The sequence below is a fragment of the Oncorhynchus kisutch genome, linkage group LG5, assembly GCF_002021735.2.
Source record: "Oncorhynchus kisutch isolate 150728-3 linkage group LG5, Okis_V2, whole genome shotgun sequence".
NCBI classification, from domain to species: domain Eukaryota; kingdom Metazoa; phylum Chordata; class Actinopteri; order Salmoniformes; family Salmonidae; genus Oncorhynchus; species Oncorhynchus kisutch.
The window spans coordinates 42519606-42538846 of NC_034178.2; the positions used below are offsets into that span (position 1 = coordinate 42519606).

The following is a 19241-nucleotide window of genomic DNA, read 5'->3' on the forward strand; positions in this document are numbered from 1 at the left end:
ACAAAACATGTGGTTTTCTCTTTTTCACCACAAATATGGGCTACATTACTGATCATAGTCTGAGGTAATCACGAGTGCAGACACAGAGAGCAGCTTTCAGTGCATGTTGAATGACAGGCAGCTAAGAGAGACAGTAGCCTGATACAGACATTAAACTAATCGTGACGTGTAACCCAGAGAGGCAGCTAGATAATAAAGACAGATAACCATACTTGGAGGAGCTTCAAGCTGTAACTCTGCCAGTCCCAAATAGCAATGTGATGGATGGATGGAGAGGGGAGAGGCAAGATACAAGCCATTATTTATAGTGTTAAGGGAAGGGTATTTGAGAATCCAAGGTGTCCTTTAGGTCCAAGGGTTTGTCATAACACTGTACATTCATAGCTGCCAATAATTCATGTTTAACAGGATGTCTAAGTTGGACTTCCTTCCATTCAGGAGATGAGACCTTAAATTGTTGTGAATCAGACCCCAATTTGAAGTGGTCACTCATCTTTCATGTTTTCCCTCAACATTAGTTCACATTATACTCTGGCAACACAAAGCTCAGCCATGGAATGTCTGGGCAGCAGAGTCCTCCTCTCTCTCTCTCTCTCTCTCTCTTCCTCTCTCTCTCTCTCTCTCTCTCTCTTTCTCTTTCTCTTTCTCTCTCTCTCTCTCTCTCGCTCTCTCTCTCTCTCTCTCTCTCTCTCTCTCTCTCTCTCTCTCAGGGAGGGGGGATTTTTATTTTACAATAAGAACTGTCTTTTAGACGTTTTTATGTTGTAATGGTTGGCCAGGACCAGCTTCCTCTAATTTCTGCAGGCACAACTATGCAGAAAAGTACTCAGCCTACTGTAGAGTTTGGGCCTTTGTCTTGAGTGGTTATGTCAGTATGTATTTGTTCAGTATACTGTATGAGATGTACTTCTGCATTTTAGATAAATGACCTTGAAAAAATTCAACACGGATTGTGTTTGTAAGAAATTGATGTTCGTCAAGATAAAGCGCTCTCAACATGAATCGTTGTCTCCTGTGTTACAGTGGAGAATCCATGTCTAGATAAGAATGGTGGCTGCCAGCATGACTGTCTTGTTGATCGTGGCAAGGCCCACTGTGAATGTAGAAATGGGTACAAGCTGGCAGAGGACAGGAAGACCTGTGAGGGTAAAAAAGATCTGTTGATTACTGCACTACTCTTCATACAGGGCCAATCATGTCTCTGTATTTAAGTTCTATAGATCTGTATAGACACTTAGTTTATCTGTCCCAGATATTGATGAGTGTGAGTCGGACCAGACGGGCTGTGCTCATGGCTGCCACAACATCCCGGGCTCCTTCGCCTGTGTGTGTGACACTGCCTACGAGCTGGGAGCAGACGGACGCCAGTGCTACCGTGAGTTTGGCTCCTATAATCATCTCCATGGCTTTCATTATTTGACATGATCTGAAATATCTCAACCAGAAGTAATCGGAGTGTCATCTCATGTGTTTCTGTGTGACAGGAATTGAGATGGAGATCGTCAACAGCTGTGAGAGCAACAACGGAGGCTGCTCTCATCACTGCCAGCACTCCACCGGCGGCCCTGTCTGTAGCTGTAACCAGGGTTACCGACTGGAGGAGGACCTCAAGACCTGTGTTGGTCAGTCTAGAGACTAACCTTCACCATTCAGTCTAGAGACAACATTTTACCATTCAGCCTAGAGACTAACCTTTACCATTCAGTCTAGAGACTTAGCTTTAACATTCAGCTCAGATCAGTCCAGAGACTAACTTTTACTCTTCAGTCCAGAGACTAACGTTCACCATTCAGTCTAGAGACTGGCCTTTACCAGTCAGTCTAGAGACTAACGTTTACCATTCAGTCTAGAGACTGACCTTTACCAGTCAGTCTAGAGACTAACGTTTACCATTCAGTCTAGAGACTGACCTTTACCAGTCAGTCTAGAGACTAACGTTTACCATTCAGTCTAGAGACTAACCTTTACCATTCAGTCTAGAGACTAACATTTACCATTCGGTCTAGAGACTGACCTTTACCAGTCAGTCTAGAGACTAACGTTTACCATTAAGTCTAGAGACTGACCTTTACTAGTCAGTCTAGAGACTAACGTTTACCATTCAGTCTAGGGACTAACCTTTACCATTCAGTCTAGAGATGAACCTTTACCAGTCTTGAGACTAACCTCAACCCTTCAGATCAGTTTTAGACAAAACATATCCTAATATCATGATTCTCCCAGTGATGCTTTTTATTGTGTGTTTTGTTTGGCAGACCTGGACGAGTGTGGAGAGGGAAGCTCCTGCTGCGAGCAGGACTGTACCAACTACCCTGGGGGCTATGAGTGCTACTGCACAGCGGGGGTACCGCCTCAACTCAGACGGATGTAGCTGCGATGGTATGTTCTCCCCTTTAAAATCTCAGGATAGTGATTTAGTGGAGCACTCATTATACAATAATTGTTGAACCTGGATTGCTTCCAGTTGAACTAATATGTGTATGTATGAGGCTGTAATATTAGAATCATGTTTGTATTTTTTGGTTTGCTGTACATTGTTTATTACATAAGAACATTGATTCAGTGCTAAATGTCAGTGATTTTGGCTATTTATATCAATTTACCTGACTGAGGAGCAGTGTTTTTGTAAAGTGACTGGACTGTGTGTGTGTTGTGTAGATGTGGATGAATGTCTGGCGGCTAACGGTGGCTGTGATCACATGTGCCAGAACACCGCCGGCTCCTTCCAGTGTTTCTGCCACCGAGGCTTTCGTCTAGACGAGGACCGACACTCCTGTGAACGTGAGTTTCACCAATCAAATGAGATGTTTTTGCTTAGAGCCACACCACCATCATCATGTCCCACTTGGACCTTTTACCCTTATACAATCTCCTCTCTCTCTGGCTCTCCCTCTTGCTCTCTTAATCTCTCTTAATCTCTCTCTCATTCTCTCTCTCTCTCTCTCTCTCTTTCTGCAGCGCTGGAGAATACAGTTGAGGCCCTGTATAGTGGGGGCCAGGATGCCGTGGGGCCCATGCCTCAGCCTCAGCTCACCCTGCTGCAGGACTACAACCAGCCCCTGGAGCGCTATGATGACTATGAGGATGACGACACTGGAGAGCTGCTGGCTGAGAGCATGTTGGCAGAGAAATTTGGTGAGCCTCTGAACACAAACACACACACTATGGTCCTGTATCTGATTAGCTCTGTGTCTGAGCAACAGGAGGTAAACCGTAAGACCTCCTTATTTAATTACTAGTTACTGGGCAATGAAATACCCCACAGATTTTTTTGTTTTCCATACCTGGGTAGTAATGGGGAAGCTTATAGACTGTGGCAGAGAGCCTTGGGATCTGTTTTGTGTTGTTCCTTGATGTATTAATGTGAAAACAGTAATCAGTATTGTAGTATTTAAGGTCATCTCACTGGGGTTGCTGTGCTAGGAAGAATGTAGTTGACGATGGCAAATCCCTAACCACAAACAGATTTTGTTCTGAAATGTGATAATCAATAACATCTTTGTCTTGTATGCAGTGTGTCTGAACAACACGTTTGGCCATGACTGCAGTCTGACCTGTGAAGACTGTTCTAACGGAGGGCTGTGTGGCCCAGGGAGAGATGGATGTCACTGTCCCGATGGATGGACAGGCCTCATTTGCAACCAGAGTCAGTATCTGCTCACAACAAACACATACAGACTGTAAACAAACTGCACTCGCAACACTGTACATTATCAATCTTATGTCTGTGTGTTTTTCTGTGGAACAACACATCTCTGTATGATGGATAAATATAGACATTATTATTCTATCCTAACAGCTTGTCCTGAAGGATCCTTTGGCAAGAACTGCTCATTTCCCTGTAAGTGTATGAACGGAGCCACCTGTGATCCTGTTAATGGGAACTGTCGCTGCCCACCTGGCGTCAGTGGAGACATGTGCCAGGATGGTGAGTAACTACTGGTTAACATATACTGTACAAAAACACTTTCTCAGTCATTCACTCTATTGAAAAGTTCCGTTGCCTGATAACAATGCTTTATTGTCTGTAGGCTGTCCTAAGGGCTTCTATGGGAAACAGTGCAATAAGAAGTGTAACTGTGCCTGTAACGGGCGCTGCCACCGCACCTACGGAGCCTGTCTGTGTGACCCTGGACTCTACGGGAGATTCTGCCATCTACGTGAGTCACTCACTGTTGACCCCTCACATCTCACCTTTCACCACTACTCATATTCATTACTCACCTTATTCATTCAGTTCTTATTCAATATTCTACATGTTATCTCCCTCCTTCCCTATCCAGCATGTCCCAAGTGGGCCTTTGGACCGGGCTGTTCAGAGGAGTGTCATTGTGTCCAACAGAACACTCTAGAGTGTCACCGTCGCCATGGCACCTGCGTCTGCAAGCCCGGTTGGCAAGGCAATGCATGCAGGGAAGGTCAGTGCTGGCTGCTGGGACCCAAAGTTCTTATCTACAGTATCTCCAGCAGTGTTGTAGTGCTCTATGTGATTAACTCTGATCACGTCCCCCCCTCCCACCTCAGAGTGTGACCCAGGCACGTTTGGCCCAGGCTGTGAGAACAAGTGTGAGTGCCCGCTTGGACTGTCTTGTGATCATGTGACTGGGAAGTGCCAACGTCTGTGCCCGGCTGGTCTCCGTGGAGACACCTGTGATCAAGGTAGGTTGTCCTGTTGGTCCCATGGGATAGGCATTTCATGTCATGTTGGTCAGTTTACAGTACTGAATGTGGCTTCTTTTAGGAAGACTAGCACTGTCTCTGTCCTCTCCTCTAGCCTGTCCAGAGGGGAGGTTTGGGCCAGGCTGCCCTCAGGCCTGTGACTGTTCAGGGGCTCCATGTGACAGAGTGAGCGGCCAGTGTCAGTGTCCTGCTGGAACATCAGGAAAACGCTGTGAGAATTGTAAGGAAAAAACCTGGTGATACTATAGTATTCATAACATTGTGATAATGATGATGACACTAACACCTACTCTTGCTGTGTGCTGCAGTGTGTGTGGAGGGATCCTGGGGCGCGGGCTGCCATGAGGCCTGTCCAGTCTGTGAGAATGGAGGAGTGTGTGACAAACACAACGGAACCTGTTCCTGTCCTCCTGGGTACATGGGCAGGCTCTGTCAGAACTGTGAGTTTGAGCGAATCAATGGTAGAACTGTGATTGAAGATTTGTGGTAGTTTTGGTCTAATTTTAGAAAGAGATGTTAAATGCATGATGAGAAGGCCTTTCTAGTGGGTCATGAAAACACCAACCACACCACATTCTCCTCTGTCTGAGGCACAGACATGTCATAAACTATGTTCTCATCAGCTGTGTTTTTACACAGAAGGATAAATATTATTCCGGTATAACCAACGGATTTCTTGTTAAATGCCTTTTGATGTTTGTATGTCATTTCAACCAGTGTCATGGAAACTGTATGGTATTGCAATATGTGTGTTTACAGTATGTACGTAGAGGTTGTGTGACTCCCTGGCTCACCGTGCTTTATCATGTGTCTGTGTGTGCTGTAGCATGTCCGGCAGGACGGTTTGGTGTTGGATGCCAGCTGCGCTGCGTGTGTGAAAACAGTGGGCGCTGCCACCCTGTCACGGGCCGTTGTACTTGTAACCCTGGCTGGGCAGGACATAACTGCAGGAAAGGTAGAGAGGGTGTGGCATTGAGTCTCAAATGAATCCAGAGAAATTAAAAATAGCTTACAGAATCTAAACTATTTCATTAAAAGGTCCCCTGTTTGTTTGTTTCCTTTCCAGCCTGTGACTCTGGACGCTGGGGAGTGGACTGTGCTGAGAAATGTGACTGTAAGAATGGGGATGGGAGCTGTGACGCAGTGACGGGCCAGTGTAACTGTGAGGCCGGCTACACAGGGAAACAATGCCATGAAGGTATGACTCCTCTTGCAAAATATCTGTTCCAAGGTTGTTTCTTTTCAGTCTGCATTCTTAAATTGCTATTGTGCAGTTGCAGTACTGTCTCAGAGCATGTCGCTGTCAAGCCCTGCTGTAGTTGTGTCTTCTCTGTGTCTCAGAGTGTCCAGTGGGGTCTTTCGGTCTGGGCTGTCGGCATCCCTGCCAGTGTGACAACAAGGGGTCATGTGACCATGTCAGTGGAGCCTGCACCTGCCTGGTGGGCTGGACTGGAACCTTCTGTGAGAAACGTAAGAGAACCTCCCAAACTCCCTAAAACCTACAACCCAAATGATATAACCGTACCATAGCCTGAACTGTATCTATAATCCAGTACAATTAGCCTATTGGAATCATTGGGTTATTATGGTGTATTGTTTGCTGAGATGTAAAGGCTCTGTGTGTTTGTTTAGCCTGTCCCCAGGGCTTCTATGGGGCAGACTGCCAGGAGAAGTGTGTCTGTCTGAATGGAGGTCACTGCAACCATGTCACTGGGATGTGTGTGTGTCCAGCTGGTTGGATCGGTCCCACCTGCAAACTGAGTGAGTATTGGACATCCCACGCTTCAAAGAGCCTGTCCAGTACGCACCCTGTGCAAAATAAACAATTTCAAATCCCAGACATATTACATATATGTGTTTTGCATTGGTGTGATTGATGATTGATTCTTTGTAAGTTAACAGTTTCTTATCTTTGCCTTGCAGCATGCCCGGCTGGTTTCTATGGGGAGGGCTGTAACCAAACCTGCGGTTGCCATAATAATGGCAACTGCCACCCGGCGAATGGACAGTGTGTCTGTACACCTGGCTGGACAGGGCCCAGCTGCTCACAGGGTGAGTGTGGAACTAGAGTAGTACTCCTAACTAGCTATGCACAATAATATTGTTTGAGTCCAACCGCTTTGAACAGAAGTTAATGAATGAGTTCTGTATAGAGAAACCAGAATGTAGTGATAATGGGTCTACCATTTTTCCCCCAGAATGCCCAGTGGGCTTCTATGGGGCGGACTGTCGTCAGCACTGCCTGTGTCAGAATGGAGCCAAATGTGACCGAATCAGTGGGCAATGTACCTGTGCCAACGGGTGGATGGGTACAGCCTGCGGGCTAGGTGAGTGGTACTGAAAGAGCCATACAGACGCTTAGAGTCACCATGAACCTAGCTAACCCTACTTACTCATGGCTTATTCAGACCTATATCACATCATGTTCTGGGGTTGTTTACCTAAAGCGTTATCCAATCAGGATGATCCTCATTCAGCACCAGCTCCACTAGAAATGCAGGCACTGGAAAACCATTAAGGCTCTGACTGGAGGGGTCTGGACAGCGTGCTTAAGGATAACATTACCTTAAATGCGATAAACCATTTAGAACAGTGGCTTTGTTTTACTCTATTCAGGAATCAAATTAGTCTCAGTCCTAATTTGTCCTGGTTTAACTCATTTGTTTTTGACTGGTGGTGTTCCCTGGCTGTCTGTGAGACAGAGCTGCACCTCAGACCGCAGACAGTCTGCTAGACCCCACAGTCTCCTGTCTGTCCTGTAACAGACTCCACACAAGACGCTGCAGTTCACCACCCCAATGTACTCTACATCACACACTATCCTCCCACAGCGCCCATATAAACTTCTCAGCAGGTCCTCAACAGGTCCTCCATGCCAAACTCACCATCCTACTCTAGGCACAGGAAACCTCTAATTGTGCTGCCGGTGCGGTGTTACCTAGCCACTCAGTGCCAACTTTTTGCTAGGTCAAACCACAGGGTTTGGAGAAGGTATTGCTGTCCTCAGCAGAAATACCATAGGTTTCTATGTTAGCCTGTGGTTGGTTTGCCTGCTCTGACATGCGATGTCCCGTGTTCTTTCCTGACATATCTCTGTGGGTTGGCGTGTTGGCGCCACAGAGTGTGTATCAGGGCGGTTCGGGGCCGACTGCCAGCAGCAGTGTCAGTGTGAGAATGGGGGCCACTGCGACAGACAGACGGGCCAGTGCAACTGTGGTCCTGGCTGGGTCGGGGAGCGCTGTGAAAAAGGTGAGAAAGAGTGACAGAGAAGTGGACATATACTGTCTTTGTCATCATCAATGTTGTGAGGTGAATTAATTCATAGTTTTCTGCTGTACCTTCAACACAGCGCCCTTTTGTGAGTGAAGGTTGTTGTCACATCCAGTCTCTGAGTTCCTACTCTGTCCTTTTCCTCCACTGCAGCCTGTGGGTCAGGCCTGTTTGGAGCTGGCTGTGAGGAGAGTTGTCAGTGTGAGCATATAGCCCCCTGTCACCATGTTACTGGGCACTGCCTCTGTCCACCAGGTTGGAGGGGACCCCACTGTGATAAAGGTGGCCTACTTTTAATGATAACAACTTTTTCTATTATCCCTGAAAGTATTTTTAGCCATACCTGTTTAGGATTTTGACTCTCCCTCCTTTTTACCACCAGCCTGTTTACCTGGAACCTATGGCAAGGGCTGTGTGCAACGCTGCACCTGTCCCCAGGGTACTTCCTGTCACCATGTCTCTGGGGAGTGTGGCTGTCCCCTTGGACTCACTGGCAATGGCTGTGAACAGAGTGAGTCCTGTACAAACCTCTCAGCCAATGTCTTCTGCTTCCGATTGTCTCATTCATCCCCCTGTAACTATTGCTATAAAATTAGAATATGTTCTCAGTCAAGTTACCTGTTAAAAAAAGGGTCAAATAAAAAAATTAAAAACTCTGTCAGTCTGGACTTTCAGCTATAATGTCTCGCTTTTCATGTTGCTTACCTCGTCTGTCTGTCTGCCTGCACCACCAGCCTGTCTGTCAGGGACACATGGACTCAACTGTAACCAGGTGTGCCAGTGTTCTGAGACCAACCAGCTCTGCCACCCAGTGACTGGGTTGTGTTACTGCGCACCAGGCTTCCAAGGTCCTAAATGTAACCAGGGTATGTATTGTACACTACCCCCCTCTGCTGGTAATGACACCTTCATAACCTTCCATAGGGGATGCCATTACTCTATCTTAAAACCGTTTGGTGTGTGTGTTGGGTACCCAGAGTGTCAGGAAGGTTGGTATGGTCCCGACTGTGAGCGAGAGTGCCAGTGTCAGAACAGTGGGAAGTGCAGGTCCACCTCTGGCACCTGTGAATGCACAGCAGGGTTCATCGGAGCACACTGCAACATCAGTGAGTTCATACTCAGCTCTTTATAGCACTGAATAAATGTAACACCTCCACAACAATCATAGCTTCTGAAGTAGTATTAGAAAAACCATGGTGCTTAATCTCCTGTACCCTGTTGAAAGCGTGCCCAGCTGGTCGTTATGGGCAGGACTGTGCCCGCGTGACACTGTGTGGAGAGGGGGCACAGAATGATCCTGTCACTGGTAGATGTCACTGCAGCCCTGGGCGAAGAGGAGAGGACTGTGGACAAGGTAGGTTTTCTCTAATGAATCGAGTTGAACAGATCACTACGTGTGGAAGTATTTTTACAACACAAATAGGACTCTTTGCCTCTCTGTCTGTCTATAAGTTAAAGGTTTGTAATATGTGTGTGTGTTTGAACTATGTTTGTAATATGTGTGTGTGTTTGAACTATGTTTGTAATATGTGTGTGTGTTTGAACTATGTTTGTAATATGTGTGTGTGTTTGTTACGTGTAACATCTGTGTATTGGCAGGCTGTGCTCCTGGTTGGTTTGGAGAGGACTGTGCTATCCTCTGTAACTGCAGTAACGGAGGACTGTGTGACTCTGTCTCTGGAAGCTGTACCTGTGGTCTGGGCTGGACTGGGGCTCACTGTGACACAGGTGAGAGATACTGTACAGGGCACCTTTACAAAATCATAGGAAATAGCTTTGAATGTAATAACTCAACTCTCAGTGCTGGTTTTCATTCAGAATATGGTACACTGTAGTTATGCTGCCTCTCTGTGTCTGTCTGTCTGTCTGTGTGATAGAATGTCCTCCGGGGACATTTGGAGGTAACTGCCAGCTGAAGTGTGACTGCTGGAACAACGGCACCTGTGACAGGGTGACTGGAACCTGCCAGTGTGGTCCAGGATACTACGGACATCAGTGTGAACATGGTGAGTGACATACACACATGCGCACACACACACGCAAACACACAGAAACACGCAAACACACACACGCAAAAAAACGCACACACACACACACACACACACACACACACACACACACACACACACACACACACACACACACACACACACACACACACACACACACACACACACACACACACAGCATTGAAAAACACTGGCCTGCAAGGTAATTGTATTGTCTCACCAGCTGACACAGCGCTCCTCCGAACTGGACATAGACATAATTGCACTTAGCAAATCTCAAAATGAAAGCAGAAAAAAGGAACCTTGCAAGTAGTAGAAGTGTCTTTCATACTGTTTCTAAAGTGTCCTGGCCCTGTCCTCAGCGTGCCCCCCTGGTCTCCATGGCCCTCTGTGCCAACTCCAGTGTACCTGTCTGAACAAGGCGTCCTGCAACCCCTCCACTGGGTTCTGTGTCTGTCCTCCAGGGTACCATGGCTCCCGTTGTCACAGAGGTGAGATCTCTGCCTTATGCAGTTACTGAGCTGATGGTATCTAGTAGATGATGATGACTTTGAGTTTGAAATGTAGGCCTTCAGACAGGATTTATTCATTCTAAATAGGGTGTTGCTCTTACCCCATGTCTGTTTTCAGAGTGTCAACAGGGCACGTTTGGTGTGAACTGTGCCAAGTCATGTGACTGTGAGGAGGGCACGCCCTGTGACCCTGTGAGTGGCAGGTGTCTGTGCACCTCAGGCAAGACTGGACCCAGGTGTGACACTGGTAAGACTGAGGAGCATTCAGAATGTTCTATGTGATGGTAGCTCAGGTGGCGATCTGTTTAAGAAGCCTTTTCTAATTATGTTCTGGTGTCTAATGAGGTATCGTCTTACCTATGTGTGTGTGTGTGTGTGTGTGTTTGTTGTCAGCCTGCAAAGCAAACCGCTATGGGCCAGACTGCACAGAGAGCTGTGTATGTTACAACGCAGCTCACTGTGACCATCGGAACGGCCGCTGCACTTGTCTCAACAGCTGGATCGGACTCACCTGTCAGGAAGGTAGTGATGAGTGACTAACACACACCACACTGCCCTCACCGCAGCAGGCAGAGTGTATCTGGTGACAGGACTGTAATGAAGCTGGACTGGAACTGAACGTTTCCCCAGAGTTAGAAAAGAAACAACTGGTTTTAGTGCTGACACTTGGTTTTGGCTGCAGGGAGGTTGAACACATTGAGGTTACACATTTCTTCCGTTGGTGGTTCTGGTTGTGTTGTTATTTGTCTGTAATGAGTGTGTCCTGTGTGCTGAGATACAGGGTCGACTGACAGCTCCTCCCCCTCTGTGTGTGTGTGTCCTCAGGTGGGCCTCCACGCCTCCCCTACAGAAGCAGGAGGGAGGATAACGCACATCTAGACAATGCGTTATAGCGCCCCCTTTTGGTCGGAGGCTCCAATCACCAATGAGCCTCTGACTGGAAGAGGCTGGGGCAGCAGCACAAGCTTCGCTGAAGCCGAACTGAATTAAAAGGTTGGATATTATTATTTCAGACATACACACCCCAACGGGACAGGATACTGCTGCACCCACAGGAGCTGGATAACAGACATGGAGAAATGGACTCGAATGAGAAATGTTCTCAGTGTTTGCTCTAGGGTGGATAATGCTTTGGTGTGTGTGTATGCTGTGAACTGTGCAGGGCTTTCATTGTTTGTGTTCATGTGCATACTGTATACATGTGCATCTCCCACTCAGGCATGGCCTAACTCATCAGTGATGAGGTACGGTATGTTGTGACCCCCTTTCTGGTAGTTAGAGGGCGGCCAGTGTTTATCAGGACTAGGAGCTCTGTTCATTGTGTGTCGCTGAAGCGTTCAATTTAAAGGTAATGACCTATTGCCCGACATCTGCAGCGTTTACCTTGCATGCAGTGTCTGCTAAAGCAGGAACATTGCCTTTAAATTCAAATCAAGCTGTAATGCTGAATTGAATAGAGCCCGAGATCTCCCCACTACAGCCTCCTCTGCACACTCCCCCCTGGACAAACCTCGCGGGATATAGGTGTGTTTGGCGACAGTTGCTGAACGTCCAACACTATTTCAGAGATTCACCGACTCACTATTGTACTTGATATTTGTTTTGCATACTATGCAATGCTATACTATTGTATGTATTTGTTTTGTATACTATACAATGCTATACTATTGTATGTATTTGTTTTGTATACTATGCAATGCTATACTATTGTATGTATTTGTTTTGTATACTATGCAATGCTATACTATTGTATGTATTTGTTTTGTATACTATGCAATGCTATACTATTGTATGTATTTGTTTTGTATACTATGCAATGCTATACTATTGTATGTATTTGTTTTGTATACTTGGCAATTCTGTAGTATTTTATGCTTTGGTTTTTGTCATTTACCCCAGAAATGTTCATGGAATATGTGGATAAACAGTATACATGTGGCATTATTATACACATCCCATCACTTCTACATCATATACTGTAAATGATTCATTATTTGAATCTGTCCTTATGAATGAGCCATCAGAGCCAACATAACCCAGGTATCTATGCTTTTGGATAGTAGTGTGAGGTGAATCCTATCAGACAATGCAAAGTGATTTGAGCACCTGAAAAAGCGCTTTTAATGATATTTCCAATCCAGTATAATATTATGATGTCTATTTGCAGTGAATACCATAAAGTTATGTTTGATATTCTGTACTTTATATGAAGCGACTTGTTATAAAAATGTTGGTGCTATGGTGCTTTAATCCACTATATGTTGACCAGAAGACAGTATACTATCTATATATTGGTCAGTACATTTTTGTTTACCAAAGTATGTTTGCGTGGGCGATTCTGATTCATAACCTCAAAGTTTAGAGTTCACCCCATTGGAATGCACAATGATTCAGGAGACACAATATAACTTGAGCAGACAGTGGGTTCAGCCCAGTCATAGTAAACAGTACCTTTTTCTTTTTTGTGTATAAAGTGCTCTTTACATATATTTATATTTTATACAGTATATTGTATACAGTTCAAGATAATGCAATAGGTAAGTGTATTCTGTCTATGACTGGAGTCAAGAGGATGTTCTAATCGGGACACCTAGTAAATAACCCATAAAATATCAAACACAATCAATGAATGAAAAAGTCAAACACAGGGAACTGTTTTTACATTCTTATTTTTTCATTGTCATTTCATTAAAGACGAAGCTGTACATCTGGTCTAAATGCAGATTGAAGCACAGTGCAGTTAGCAATGCCTGCAAATGAAAAGAAAGAAGAGGCAGAGGTGACCACAACCATAAATATAAAGGTCAAACTATGTACATACAGGAGATGACTAGCTAGGGCATCATCACTGAGAGAAGGTAGTCTGCCATTGCATTCATTTGAGAGCATTCTGCACAATATACACAATACAAATAAATTGCTTATTTTGTCTATCTTTACACTGATACAATATTAAGAGGAAAATGCAGCATGTTGAAAATGAAAATAAAAAGACACTTTTATTCTCCCTCTTCTGCTTCTTCTACGTTAAAGGCCCGAACATACAAAAATAATCTCTAACATACGGCATTCTGTGAGATGAGCATCATTAATCTACAGGGCTTGTTTCAAAGGTTTCTGAGCTGATAGTAACATCAATACTATATGATATGTATGGAACAGTGGCTGTGCAAAGGGAGGCTGTCAGAGGGCAACACTGGACAGGGAGACAAGAGAGCCTGCAACGATGAGTCTACTCACTAAACAGCCTGACTCACACACCTCAAATTCTTATAAAATCATCCACACTGCTTGTCTAGCATTATCCACTATGTCAGTAAGGAGCAAGCTCTTCCAAGAGTGCACTTCACACACTGTTGTGTTGCCAGAGTGGTCCTGTAAATAGAGGAGCTCTGTGGTGCTCATCTCTCTCTACAGGGCAGCCTCTCTCTCTACAGAGCAGCCTCTCTCTCTACAGGGCAGCCTCTCTCTCTACAGGGCAGCCTCTCTCTCTACAGGGCAGCCTCTCTCTCTACAGGGCAGCCTCTCTCTCTACAGCGCAGCCTCTCTCTCTACAGGGCAGCCTCTCTCTCTACAGACCAGCCTCTCTCTCTACAGACCAGCCTCTCTCTCTACAGACCAGCCTCTCTCTCTACAGACCAGCCTCTCTCTCTACAGACCAGCCTCTCTCTCTACAGGGCAGCCTCTCTCTCTACAGGGCAGCCTCTCTCTCTACAGACCAGCATCTCTCTCTACAGCACAGCCACTCTCTCTACAGACCAGCCTCTCTCTCTACAGAGCAGCCTCTCTCTCTACAGGGCATCATCTCTCTCTACAGGGCAGCATCTCTCTCTACAGGGCAGCATCTCTCACTACAGCATAGCCTCTCTCTCTACAGCACCATCTCTCTATACAGCTCAGCCTCTTTCTCTACAGCACAGCCTTTCTCTCTACAGCGCAGTCTCTCTCTCCACTTAGCAGCCTCTCTCTCTACAGCGCAGCCTCTCTCTCTACAGCGCAGCCTCTCTCTCTACAGCGCAGCCTCTCTCTCTACAGAGCAGCCTCTCTCTCTACAGAGCAGACTCTCTCTCTACAGAGCAGACTCTCTCTCTACAGAGCAGACTCTCTCTCTCTACAGAGCAGCCTCTCTCTACAGCGCAGCCTCTCTCTCCACTTAGCAGCCTCTCTCGCTCCAGCACAGCCTCTCTCTACAGCACAGCCTCTCTCTCTACAGCGCAGCCTCTCCCTCTACAGCGCAGCCTCTCTCTCTCAGAGCAGCCTCTCTCTCTCCAGAGCAGCCTCTCTCTCTACAGCGCAGCCTCTCTCTGTACAGCACAGCCTTTCTCTATAGCACAGACTCTCTCTCTACAGCACAGCCCTGGGGGCGAGATGGAGCTACATTCAACACCATCACAGTTATCACCAGACAAATCAGTGTACAGGCTCTGTGCATGTACGTGTGACATTGAATTGATAGTGTGACAAAGACCACCAAATATGTCTAGGGAAAACTCATTGTGACAGTGCCTTTGAGATTTTTATTTTATGAAACATTTCTGCTGCACAATTTCCGGTCATTTCATTCATTACCTGACAGACAGTAAGACAGAAAATCATGATACATTATGAAACTGTTTTTTTTTCTTCTGGGAAAACCACATTGGCTTTTGCCACTAATTCCCTCAAGACATAGTACCAGACAAATCAAAATGTACAGTTCACATTTAACACAGACGCTAGAAAGATTTGTTTCCCCTCCACACACACTTTGACTCTGTATCTATGCCAATTATTTGTTGTCTGACCCGAGGCGTTAGCATCACATACACAACCTCACTCAATCTGATTCTCCAAATCTCCTCTTCACTTTGCCTGAGAAGCATCTACACTTCACTCATCATGTCAGTTTCGCCCTACTCACTGACACTACAGGGCCAGGTCACACCATGGTTAGCATCTACATAAAAAAATACAAGTTACTTGATGCCATATATACAATGATAAAAGACTTTGTGGAGTTTCTAGAGTACACTTCATTATGTATGTAACTGTATCCGGTCTAAAGTTATGATGGTTTAAACATGACTGTATTCCCCTTTTTTCTACAGCAAATGACATCTCCAATATGTACATGAGAACATTATTATCCTTTTTAGTTCATCATTGGACATTATTTTCAAAGGTTAAATGTGTAAAAATGATTTCATGGTTTTCATTTATATATATTTTTTAAAGTATTCGACCTAAAAACATTTAAATAACTAAAAGAAAGGATTTGTACGTAGTTTATTCAATATCCCCTCAATCTCGTCACCTTTCAATTTGAGAGGCGAAGCACAGCCCCTCCATGATTGACATCCCTTCAATCCAATGACACAAGGGCAAGGCCTTGCGGAGGTTAACGGAGTCATACTCCCACTATAAAAAAATAGGCATATATTTTTATAATCAGGGCAAATCATAATGCTATATATGCATGTGTAGGTATTTGTTAGTGCTTTAATGCAATATTAACAAGTAATTGTTCAAATATATCTTTAATGCAAAATATTGATTAGTGCTTGGTGATGGAGTCACAGCTGTCCAGAAATGAAACGATACTTACTTTACATGATTTTGAATCATTTTATGACTCCCATATGGCTCCATGACACATATTCAATCAGGAAATTGTCCTAGAAATATCGATCCAGAGATCATTTTACTGCAATATGCTATTTTGCATGTTTATAACTCTCTTTGTATTATCAGTATTTTCATTATGAAATATTGCATCAAATGATACCAAAATTGGCCTTGATATAGTCAGCTAAGTACTTATGATATAGTCAGCTAAGTACTTATGATATAGTCAGCTAAGTACTTATGATATAGTCAGCTAAGTACTTATGATATAGTCAGCTAAGTACTTATGATATAGTCAGCTAAGTACTTTATCAGATATGTTACATTAATGGATTATCACTAAAGAACTGCATGTTACGCAGGTTTGCATATACCTCCCCAAAATATGTTAACTGGCTGTGACTCCATTACTAAGCACTAATAAAAATGTTTGCATGAAAGATACATTTCAACATTTACTTGATAGTATTGCATTAAAAAACGAACAAATACCTACAAACACATACATAGCATTAAGACTTGACCCTGATTGTAAAAGAGATACTGCAAGTTTTTACTGAACGCGTGACCTTGACCTACAGTACTAGAAAACTGAACGCGTTGAACCAGAGAATGAGTTACGAAAGAGGAGTGAGTATTCCTTATATTTACACCTGTTAGTTTACTCTTGTAACCATGACTTTGCTTGGTCTGAATAATCCCCAGAGGCTGTTGGACGAAGGCTCATGCATGGAGGACGTATCACATGCTATCCACTTTGCGCTTTGTCTCACAGTAAGAGAGGACCTAACAGCTAGAGAGTGAATACGAGGGCAGCGGCAGATGTCTTCAGGGTGCAATGTATATGATTATTGAAAATGTATAGATTATCATCTGCCTTCTGAAAATCAACGTATCATTCCCTAAATAGAGGGGTGTACAATTAATGTGTACTGTGTGTGTGGGTATAAGCATAGAACAGCGTGATCAAGTGATTATACTGTACACGTGAAGAGAGTCAATATGTAATAAGCTGGATAGTATAGGCTTTAAGACGGTTGCTATACTCTTCCAACAAGCCACACACACTTAGATGTGGCGTTGAAAGATGTTAGAATATCTTTGGCTCAAAGCCACGTGAAAATGTCCCTGGTTTGACAGTGGACAGGTCCCCATTAGGTGTCCACACATGAAAGAAAGACATGGACATTAAATACTGTTCCGATCCCTGAGCTTTCACTCCTATTGGGCAGGAAGGGCTGCCACTTAAACCAACTAGTGTTTCCATTGGCCAGGGACTATTGTCAAATAACAGTCTGTTATGAACCAGCACTGTGGAGACCAGACTGACTAAGGGGAACAGGTAGGAAACTGAAACAGGGGAGAAGATCCTATAGTGCAATGACTCACCGTGTGTAATATAGTTGAGTTATTTCATCCTCTCACATATTCTACAACCTCTCAATGACTGAACTGTACAATAGTAAAGTGCTGATTGTTCTGCCTGCGAGGAGGCTGGTACACTGATAATATGTAGACGACACAAACTAACAGCTGTTTCACTGAAACTGTGATGTACATATTAAACAGAACTCCAAAAAAACGAATGTGTGGCATACATGTGCAACAGAGTTTTTGTTGTATATTTGTATAAACTTAAACCCATTGGTTATACTCCCATTCAGTATTTAGAGAAACAAATGCAAAAAAAAAAGAAATATCTGGCTGCCAAGCAAGCATGTTTTTTTATAAACACATTTTTTCTTCAGTTTTAAAAATACATATTTCTTCTATCTGTCCTTCCTTCCCTGCAGATGTGACCATCTCTCTATTTCTTCATCCTTTTCTCTGGAAGTCTACATGATGCTCCCCAGGGTGGCTGAGGCAGGGTCAGACTCATGCGCCGGGGTCTAATTCAGTAAAAGCTCAAGCAAAAGGAGGATCAGGCAAAGGTGGGGCATGGCGCTGTGCTGCAGCCCTGGAGCAGCCCTGGAGCAGCCCTGGAGCAGCCCTGCTGGCTGGCGTGGTGGTGAGTTAGGAACGGTAGTCCTTTTTACTGTACGGCTTGTTCCCCAGGATGCTATCTACCTCGTGTGTGATTGAGGAGGATAGTTTGGGAAGAACCTGCAGTAGAAATTACAGATGCATTGAAGGAAACAGAAGGTTCACGTGTATAGATTGCACATACTTTGTATCAAATGCACTGAGTACCCATGCCCATATTGGTTTTACTATCCATGTGGGGAACAAACAACTGATTCCCATTCAAAATCCTATTTTCCCTAACCGCTAACCATAAACCTTTAATTTAACCCTAATCTTAACTCCAAACCCCTAACCTAAAACCTAACCCTAACCCTAATCTTAACTCCAAACCCCTAACCTAACCCTAATCTTAACTCCAAACCCCTAACCTAAAACCTAACCCTAATCTTAACTCCAAACCCCTAACCTAACCCTAATCTTAACTCCAAACCCCTGACCTAACCCTAATCTTAACTCCAAACCCCTAACCTAACCCTAATCTTAACTCCAAACCCCTAACCTAACCCTAATCTTAACTCCAAACCCCTAACCTAAAACCTAACCCTAATCTTAACTCCAAACCCCTAACCTAACCCTAATCTTAACTCCAAACCCCTGACCTAACCCTAATCTTAACTCCAAACCCCTAACCTAACCCTAATCTTAACTCCAAACCCCTAACCTAACCCTAATCTTAACTCCAAACCCCTAACCTAAAACGTAACCCTAATCTTAACTGCAAACCCCTAACCTAACCCTAATCTTAACTCCAAACCCCTAACCTAAAACCTAACACTAATCCCTGAGCCTAATTGTAACCTTAACCATAAACCTAACCCTTAAATCTAAAATAGCCCTATTCCTTGTGGGGACCGACGAAATGTCCCTACTTGAAATGTCCTTATTTTACTATCCTAGTGAGGACCAGTAACACACACACACACTGTAAATACTAGGAAATGGAAAAGCTAGCCTCAAATGTCCCTTGTTGATTGATACTCTGCTGACCTTATTAACTTGTACAGTAAAGCATCCAAGCATATTACAACAAACTGACTGGCTGAGAGGCAGCACTCTTTCCAGGAAAGACAAAAACAAGAACAATTCTATTATAGATGGTTATGGACAGGGAGAGATGGCATTTTGAACCAATTAAAAATGT

General features: G+C 44.5%; 2 protein-coding genes across 7 annotated transcripts in view; one reads left to right on the top strand and one right to left on the bottom strand.

Annotated features, from left to right (window-relative positions):
• Positions 1-15000, top strand: part of LOC109891540 (multiple epidermal growth factor-like domains protein 6) — an 85307-nt gene extending 70307 nt beyond the window's left edge. The window contains 32 exon segments of the mRNA XM_031825105.1: positions 1024-1146; positions 1253-1375; positions 1485-1622; positions 2256-2353; positions 2355-2379; positions 2659-2781; positions 2959-3135; positions 3515-3646; positions 3800-3928; positions 4032-4160; positions 4284-4418; positions 4525-4659; positions 4775-4900; positions 4989-5120; positions 5507-5635; positions 5747-5878; positions 6022-6150; positions 6313-6441; positions 6604-6732; positions 6879-7007; positions 7801-7929; positions 8104-8232; positions 8333-8461; positions 8685-8816; positions 8928-9056; positions 9176-9304; positions 9550-9678; positions 9828-9956; positions 10322-10450; positions 10590-10718; positions 10865-10993; positions 11297-15000. Coding sequence (XP_031680965.1) covers positions 1024-1146; positions 1253-1375; positions 1485-1622; positions 2256-2353; positions 2355-2379; positions 2659-2781; positions 2959-3135; positions 3515-3646; positions 3800-3928; positions 4032-4160; positions 4284-4418; positions 4525-4659; positions 4775-4900; positions 4989-5120; positions 5507-5635; positions 5747-5878; positions 6022-6150; positions 6313-6441; positions 6604-6732; positions 6879-7007; positions 7801-7929; positions 8104-8232; positions 8333-8461; positions 8685-8816; positions 8928-9056; positions 9176-9304; positions 9550-9678; positions 9828-9956; positions 10322-10450; positions 10590-10718; positions 10865-10993; positions 11297-11364 — 3992 coding nt within the window. The 3' untranslated portion in view covers positions 11365-15000.
• Positions 13125-19241, bottom strand: part of LOC109891058 (voltage-gated potassium channel subunit beta-2) — a 153623-nt gene continuing 147506 nt past the window's right edge. For 5 of the 6 annotated variants that reach the window (XM_031825111.1, XM_031825109.1, XM_031825107.1 and 2 more), the window contains one exon: positions 13127-18178. In XM_031825111.1, coding sequence (XP_031680971.1) covers positions 18089-18178 — 90 coding nt within the window. In that variant the 3' untranslated portion in view covers positions 13127-18088. Of the gene's footprint in view, positions 18179-19241 lie in introns of all 6 variants that reach the window. The other variant, XM_031825112.1, reaches the window with a different exon arrangement.